This window comes from Diorhabda carinulata, chromosome 1, assembly GCF_026250575.1.
Source record: "Diorhabda carinulata isolate Delta chromosome 1, icDioCari1.1, whole genome shotgun sequence".
In the NCBI taxonomy this organism is placed as follows: Eukaryota; Metazoa; Arthropoda; class Insecta; order Coleoptera; family Chrysomelidae; genus Diorhabda; species Diorhabda carinulata.
In genome coordinates, this window is record NC_079460.1 from 20,331,712 (window position 1) to 20,340,732 (window position 9,021).

The following is a 9,021-nucleotide window of genomic DNA, read 5'->3' on the forward strand; positions in this document are numbered from 1 at the left end:
ATAACTTAAATCACTGTAATGTTATTAGTATTGTTTATTATAATATTGAAAATAAATGTTTATAAACTGTATTGTATTGTAAATTATATTATCTTTATTTTAGAATTAGCATAAGTTTTGTATAAGTTTAAGTTCCTGAAAATATGTAATAAATAAAATGTTTATATAACTTCACTAATGAAATAATCTGTTATTTTACAGTGTGAAAATGACTGATTTTCCACGTGTATTATTTATTGCTTTGTTAATATATTTAGTAATACAAAAATAGTTTAGTTATATTATTGCAGGCATGTAAAATGTATCAGTATTATTATTATTTCCTATAAAATAACGAAATAAAAATGTTCATTTTTTGTGAAGAATTTATTTTACCATACAAAAATATAATATATGTAATGATATAATAATATACATCTTAAATATACAAAACTAGACCAAAGGCTGGTTGCACCTGTATCACATTTAATTTTTCCATTTTTTATCCTAAAATCGAAAAAAGCATTATTATTTATTCTAAAAAATCTAAAGAAATCTGCGATTAATGTTCAAGTTCATGGATAACTACTAAGGTCTACTTAAAATAATTTAGAAAAAAAGTAGAATGTAATACTGAAGGAAACAACAAAAAAACTTACCACAGCTTGCAAAGCATTTTCAATCAAAAAATATTCAGCATTTTGTGGAGATACTTTTGACTTATAACTGATAAGAGCGAGTCTATCTTTTTGATTAACGTAAGATTGAATAACAAACTTGTGGCAATTGAATTTTTCTGCCAAATACAGACTTCTGTCAGAATCCGGTATGTGAGGTAAGTATTGTTCCAGAACATCTTTAGGTGGATCGTGCCGGCTTAAGCCCCACACAAACGTTTCGGCAGGGATCACTGTTTTTAGAGAATTTTTCTTCAACCAATTCTAAAAGATAATATATGCTATATCTTGGTAATACTCGCATATCCTAGATTGTAAATGTTGCAGTGTTTGCAAAAATCATAGAATAGCACTAGAGATATAAACATCAAATACAAAGATTATGCAAATCTGGAAAAAAATTCATATGCTCAGTCCATTCCCACCTTTTGTTGGTATAGCCCAATCAAATATTGTAGCACAAGATTATTGAGTGTCTATAGGAAATAGGGAACTTGCATGTTTTTAAAAAAAAATAGTTTTTGATAGTTTATATACAACTTTTATTATAATTTTTTTTGTTGGATGAATGCAATAACATTCAATTTGGATCTACCTGATGGGGGTACTCATTAATAAAAAAAACGAATTACCTAAAACTGAAATCCTATCTTCCCGAATGACAAGATGTTAAAGAATTTTACAACACAATATATCAATTACCCGTTATAAGCATGGACACTGATGTTATGTGCTAATTAAATACCTGTATATACCCGTTGTCAATAATAACGAGTTTAACTATGATTTAGACGTCAAAATCCGTAAAAAGCCACAATAGTACCATAAGTTCAACATAAGTCATCAGGTTTCAATCTAAAAATTCTGCTCCAAATAACAAGAATTTCAACTTACTACATCACAAAAATGCTACGAGTTCAATAGCTCCGCTTTTACTACATACTCAATAAGTCATGTGACTGATACATAGATGGCGCTGTCATTGTCAAATCCATATGACGTTTATGAAGTACCAACTTTCAAAAGACTATGTGTAAAATTTCATGACATTTCGAAGAGTCAGTAAAAAATTACAACCATTTAAGTGAAGCTACTTTTATTTACAAAAAATTTCGTGTTAATTTATCATTGCTCCTTGATGAAAAAAATACTGTAAAAGTTCAGCAATGGCTTTAAAAGTGTTATGCGGACTCTGCTCCATAGAAAAGAACCAATTATTATTCGTTTGCAGAATCGTACAGACACCGATGATGGTGAACGTTCTGGTCGTCCAATGGTCCAAAAGTCCACCATTTGGTTATATCTAATCGTAATATGAAATTGCGTGAGATAGTTGAAGCCATAAAGATATCAGAAGGCAGTATGTTTACAATGCATGAACATTTGACCATGAGAATACTTTTTTCAAAGTGGGTGCTGCGTTTACTCACAGTCGATCAAAAACAACAAAGTGTTGATGATTCAGAGCAGTGTTTGGCCATGTTTACACATAATAAATCAGATTTTTTGACATCGGATCCATCACTTTACTCCAGAATCAAAACAATCATAATCTGAATGGACTGCAGCCAGTGAACCACGTCTGAAGCATCCAAAGGCACAACAGTCAGTTGGGAAGGTTATGGCTTCAGTACTTTGGAATGCAGATGCAAAAATCAACAAAATTCGACCTCATATATCGGAGAAAAAAAAACACTGTTTTACCAAGACTGTGTACCGATTCACAAGATGGCAATAATGGTTAGAATGAACGAAATACACAAATTGCTTCCTCATCCACTGAATAGTTGGATGCGTTAATTTTGTCCAAGAGTTTATATTATGGAGAATAACTATCAGATCCCTTTGTAAAGCATCACAAATATCAGAAAAATAAAACCAAGTAATTGTAAATTTACTCAGGTGACAAATATCATGATATCATACTTACTGGTTTTATGAAAAAATCTGATAATTGAGGCCACATTTTCATTGATGCTAAAACATTCATTACAGTCCATTCAAAAGCAAAATTGTCAATATTCAACCTCATCTTGTATTCCATAATAATATCTATAGCATTTTTACTCCTGCTCCATTCTTTTTTACATAAACTTGCCAGTTGTTCTATTGCCGAATTACAAGTTTCCTTCACCTCAATTTGATATCCTAAAAGTTTTCATATGAAATTTATTTCATATGAATATGTAATAGTTATTTTAATCATATATATCACAAAGTAAAGGCATCTCCAAAATTTTAACATATTCTCAAGAAATAAATAAGTTCAATAGCTCATCAATTTTGATACTTGATCATTTAATGTACATGAAAATAGAATCATTTGCTATTAAGGTAAGTGAGTACAATTTAAAAATATATATATCAAATTGAAAGTCACAGCACTGGAAAAGAATGTACAAGGATCCTGAAAGTCAAAACTCTCTTAGAGCAGTTGATGTTGATGCCGCCTCTGCAAATTGAGCTAAAATTAATTAAACAATTTATTAAAAAGCTCGATCAAACCTCAGAAGCTTTTGGATACTTGACAAAGTTTTTCCCTAAGTTATCAGAAGCAAATGTTAAAGTTGGAGTTTTTGTTGGTCCGCAAATTAGAGAAATTTTCGCCAAAGAAGAATTTCCAAAGTTACTGGATCGTATTCGAAGAGCGAGTTGGAAAGGGAAGTTTCTGGATTTTTAGGAAACAACAAAGCTAAAAACTACGCAAAGTTAGTTGAAGTTATTCTAAAAAATTTTAATGCCATAGGCTGCAGGATGTCATTGAAAGTTCATATGCTCCATACCCATTTATATAAATTTAAAAACAATATGGAAGCATATTCAGAAGAGCAAGGAGGACGTTTTCATCAGGTCATTATGAAGTTCGAACAGCGTTATCAAGGTCAATACAATGAAAACATGATAAGAGACTATATCTGGGCTTTATCGAGAGAAAGTACTTATGAACATAAAAGAACAAGTAACAATATAGCTTTTTAAAGTATGTTTCACTTTTTTGTAAGTTATTTTGTTAGTATAAGAATTATAAACATATTTATTTGTATGGTTCTATCTTCAATTAAACATTAAAACCGCAAATTTTGAAAAACATTGTTTAGTCAGTCTTCTAAATACAAAAGCAAACTATTCTACGTTATATAATTTTTTTTCGTATAATTACTAAACTATCGAAATTTTATACATTGGGGTGAAAGTAATTAGTTTTATAAAAAATCAGAAATGGAATTGCAAACTGTAATGATGAATAGGAATTCTATGGAGAATTAGTTAATGATTCAAATAAAGAAAACAGCAAAAAAATTTATTAGAAAAGTCTAAATTATGTATTATGTTAATTACTATTATATTTACTCACTTAAAAATTGTGTGTTCGCATCTAATTCTATTCTATCATCCAAGTTATAGACTTTCTGCATATGCTCTGTGATAAATGCTTGTAATCTCTTGAATAAAATATCCTTATTTTTAATATCTCGCCCTATTAAGTAATACAATTGTTTCTAAAAAACCAAATAATTATTCATCATTGTAAACAGTAATCTAGTTACACAAAATGTATGACACACACACACACACACACACGTGCGCGTGATAAAATTCGTCCCTCTAAGCATCCACCCCCGAAGAAATCCACGGATGGGTGCGAAGAAGGGCATTCCACTAACTACCTATCATTCTGACAGGTCCTCATCCTCAATCGCGTCACATTTTAATGGGAGATTCTAGGAAGTCTTGTCTTTTTGTTAAGAGTTAGTCTGTTGGCTATACACCCTTGGCATCTATAATGTATGGTACAATATATTTTTACATTTAATTCGCATATTGGAAATTATTCAGAAAAAAATAGTTTTGGATAGTTTATATACAACTTTTATTATTTTTATTAATTCTTTGATTAATATTTATAAAGAAAAAAAAATTATTGAAAATTCAAAATTTTTGTGGGTAGTTTAAACATTTCAGTAAGGCCGCCATATAGCGTGACGTGATAGGTATAAAATAAACACTGAACTTATGTTACAAAGTAAATACCACAGTTATTCTTTCGGTTAATCTGAAATAAGCTTTATTATAGAACTTTAAATGGTATATAAATATCGTGTTTTATGCCAGGAAGTAAAAATACCACGAGAAAAACACCTGATAAGTTTTATATGATTTCAAAGATGGTTTAAAAGTGTTGGTCGTTTTGACGATCCTACGATATGTAATTATTTTTGTTGCCAGGATCATTTCAATGTGAGTAAGACTCAAATTTTGATATTTTATAGTAATTGAGTATATTATACTTTTAATTTTTAACGGGATTATATAATAATTTAAGAACTTAAGAAAGATTTATTCATACATAACTAATAAATAAAAACTATATTATAAAAACACACGCTAAGTTACCGGTAACGATAACCTCGTCATCACTAAGCAGACAACTGATTTATTAAACCTATGAAATTCTTGATTTTTTAAAGACAGATGAAAATTTGAATTTTCGAGTTCTTTAAGTTTTTATCAAAATATTTTGATAAAGAGACTAAAGAAGATAAAGACTAAAAGAAGTCAAAACATCAAATTTTCATCTGTCTTTCAAAAAATTATAAAAGAAACTAATTTTATGACGTCACAACTGAAAACCAATGAGAATAGTTTTCTTGTGTAGTTGAAAATTTGAAATTTTTGATATTTTCAATTAAATATTTAGATAATGTTTTCCACTTATATTTCAAACATTATTTCATATCAACAACTTATAAAATAAACAAAAAAATCAGTTTTTGATAAATAAGTTTCTAAATATACTAATGCTATTATAGACAGATGGCAAACACACTTACAAAATCATAGCTTTGTCCTATTGCCCTGTAATAAAGATCTAAATTAATAAATAAATTGTATTGAATAAATAGTTATACTCACATATATAAATCAGCTAACTCTTGATAACCATTATTAACAATTAAATGATGAACATAATGTTTTAAGGCAACTTTCTTTTTAACAAGTTGAAAAAATAAATTTTGTTTTAGAGTTGATTTGAGAAATAGAATAACCTAAAATATTCTATAATTTTATTTGAATAAATGATGTTTCTAAAGTAATCTGATTTTCAATTCCATGACAAAAGTTTTTATGGTAAAGCAAAGAGTTGACTTTTTTTTGATAAGACATTTAGTTGGAAGTGAAATATATTTGGCTATAATCTAGTTCTGTTTTTGTTTGTATTTGATCAATCGAATGTCATCTATTACTGAAAGAGGTACAATGTCTTTCTCTAAAATTTCTAGTGATCATATGGATATCAATTCAATCTTTATATTCTTTATTAAACTATTGACAACACTGGTATTCATTTTCCTTTGATCATGAAAACAAAAAGAGATTGATACATCTCCCATAGCCACCTTCTTCTTCTTCTTTAACCAGCACTACGGTCTTTTGAGAATCAGGGCCTTCTAAACAATCAACTGCCAATGCTTTCTGTCCTGAGCATGGTGCCTCCAATGTCAAACCCCTAGGTGAACGCCATCAAATCTGGCTCTCCATACATCTTCTCAGCGTAGCATTCCTCAGGATCCACCATGCACCATTCTCGAAAACAAGGCCAAAAATCTTTCATAGGATCTTACATTCCCAGCAGTTCAAAATCTGCTCACTTGAGCGTTCTCTGGACTGCCCAGAATCATCTATTCCCCGCAGCAAGTCTTACCTTGATCTCTGTTGTCATGTAATTATCTTCAGTCATCAAGGCCTCAAGATATTTAAATTGGTGCATAGCCACCTCCTGTTTACTTTAAATAGCAATATAAATACCGATGGTGGTGCTAATAAAAGACTCATCATACTTTAAAATTGTACTCTAAATTTGTGTGAGCAAATCATATACTGTGGGAGTTTTTAAATATTGTTATTAAAATAAAAAAAATATTGTTTTCAGGGTGGAGCAAGAATTTCCTTATACAAATCAAACCTTTGAATTTTTGTTTGTATAGATATTGTCTGTTTTTTCTTAAAATTGAATCAATGTCCATAATAAATTAGACTACTTTAGAAATATGTATTATCCTTACATTCAATATAACATTTCCATCCATTAAATCTAAGGCTGATTCTAGTAACAATATTTTGTCACTATACTTTTTGTAAACTTCTAAAGAGTACGTTTGACCAATGAACATTTTTCTAATCACTTCTTCAACTGGAGGGACCACATATTCATTAGTTGATTTAATATCACCTAAAACTTGAAAGAACAATAATATGAGTATAAAAGTAATACAAACTATGATGACAACAAGAAAACTGAAGACTTTTATAAGCTGTATTATATGGGAAATAATTCTAGGGAAGTCAACAGTTGAAACTGTATATCAAAACATCTAAGGAATGATTGTAAATATAAAACATTGACACTTATTCACCAGTATAATAACATGAAGAACATACGGAAAAGATATTGTTTGTTCATAAATTAAGGATATATTTGAATTGTTTTACGTTATGATTTGTTAGAATTTTAATTGAACTATAGAATCCAACAAAATAATATAGTTATGAAAATTATTCAACTTTCACATATATCTTTATGAGGACCAATATTTATATGAAAAATATACTTACTCAGATCTAAAGAGTTTTTAGATATGAGAGAATGTATCGATATGAAGCTGTTTTCCTCGGGAATTGTCGTAAAAACGTAGTCTGGTTGGGATTGCTCCTATAAAATCAAGTATCAAAAACATTCTTCACAAAAAAATAAACATACTTCTTCTTCATCAAAATTGAAGCCCGAAGAAGAGCTAGTGTTCCAAAAGTCTTCCGAATTTTTGGCTGACATTTTAATTAATTTGCCATGTACCTTTTCACTAAATTACATTAAATTCTACTCATACCATTGTCACTTTATCTAGGTTAGGTTTACATTTTATTATGCAGCCAGTGTTGCCACAATTCAAAAGCTGATTGTAAAAATTGAACTAGAAAATGTACTAGATTGTACCAACTTCAAACAAATTTAATAAAATTATAGAAAGATGTATAAACATAAGTTTCAATTAAATTTTTTTTTTCCAAAAATGTTATAGATTTTGTCAATTATTATTTTAAGGAAGAAAAATTTATATAAAGTTTACCAATAAAATTAGCAATGTAGTACAAAAATCTCCCGATCTAAATATAAATCAACTTGGCTCTGTTTTCTAATTATTGTTACAATCTAGTACAATTTCTAGTTTATTTTATTAAACGAAAATATAAAATAACTTTATATTTGCGAACGCAGGGAAAATGTATTAGAAAAAAGGAAAAATGTAGTAGAGTATAAAATACACTAAAATGTACTAAAATTGTACAATTGTACTAGCTCTGGCTACAAAGTATGCAGCTATATGTGTATTATTGATTGTCTATGTCACCGAAAATATATAAATGGTCTTTCAAAACGTTCGCATACGAGTTATATCACTGCATTAAGCAAAAAAAATCGATTAAAAATCACCAAACCATCACATATCTATAACAAATAGATTAATCGCAAATTAACAATAAGGTTTAGCCAATCAAAGCTTGTGGAACGTGGAACGAGCGGTCGAGGGAGCCATAAAAATATTTAGCTGCTGCCGCATTTTTGAACTTACCGTTCCACAAACTTTGATTGGTTAAACCTTATTGTTAATTTGCGATTAATCTATGCGTTATAGATACGTGATTGTTTGGTGATTTTTAATCGATTTTTTTCGCTTAATGCGAACGTTTTGAAAGATCCTGTATAGGTGGTTTGTAGTCAATTCGAATATTATTATTTTCAATGAATTTCCTTTCATTTTGTTTATATTTCCGGTGGATTTAAGTTAAAGATGAAAACCAAAATTTCAGCAATTTCAGCAAATACATAAAAAACGAACAATTAAAAAAATTGAAAAAACCAATTTTTTGTCATTTTCTCTTCTCTTTCTTCAGTTATTAAATCAAACAATTGAATTGTTACCAAGAATTAATTAGCTTCTTTGCGTTCTCTGATACCATTGAAACACTAACGTCATAGATGAACAACATCCTATCGATAGCCAACTTGAGTTCCCATTTTAGCGCCATCTCTTGGTTCAGGAGCAGTGAGAAACGTGAATGAAACAACAGTTTCCTTTCTGCTTTCGGCGTCATAGTTTAAATTCAAATCTTTCTTCCAAAACAATCGGTATCATTTTAGTTTAGTCGAGAAATAAGAAGCACACACATCCCATTTGATAATGTTCAATTGTAATTGTGGCGATTGTTTGTCTCAGTGTTTTAGTTCTACTGTACATATTATATTTATGTGTGTGATTTAATTTAATCAAAATGGTGTGTAAAAAGTATGTTCTTGATTCAACAA

General features: G+C 29.3%; 1 protein-coding gene across 2 annotated transcripts; it reads right to left on the minus strand.

The window, feature by feature from the left end:
* Positions 1–351: 351 nt before the first annotated feature.
* Positions 352–7,609, minus strand: LOC130904184 (spermatogenesis-defective protein 39 homolog). Of its 2 annotated transcripts, XM_057816809.1 has the most exons (9): positions 7,417–7,609; positions 7,272–7,368; positions 6,722–6,894; positions 5,571–5,704; positions 5,489–5,513; positions 4,012–4,156; positions 2,587–2,804; positions 639–920; positions 352–486 (listed from the first exon to the last, which is right to left on the minus strand). In XM_057816809.1, the coding sequence occupies exons 1-9, from the start codon at positions 7,486–7,488 to the stop codon at positions 466–468; spliced, it is 1,167 nt and encodes a 388-aa protein (XP_057672792.1). In that variant the 5' UTR covers positions 7,489–7,609; the 3' UTR covers positions 352–465. The 2 variants fall into 2 exon arrangements, with proteins under 2 accessions (XP_057672792.1, XP_057672800.1); XM_057816817.1 differs by lacking the exons at positions 5,489–5,513; positions 5,571–5,704 and having other exon boundaries at positions 7,417–7,584.
* Positions 7,610–9,021: the final 1,412 nt, after the last annotated feature.

Coding starts and splice junctions, on each gene's coding strand:
- LOC130904184 (XM_057816809.1), bottom strand. CDS start 7,488: ATGTCAGCCAAAAATTCGGAAGACTTTTGGAACACTAGCTCTTCTTCG. Junction 7,369..7,416: donor TCAATTTTGATGAAGAAGAA/GTATGTTTATTT, acceptor TTGATTTTATAG/GAGCAATCCCAACCAGACTA. Junction 2,805..4,011: donor TGCGAACACACAATTTTTAA/GTGAGTAAATAT, acceptor GAAAACTTTTAG/GATATCAAATTGAGGTGAAG.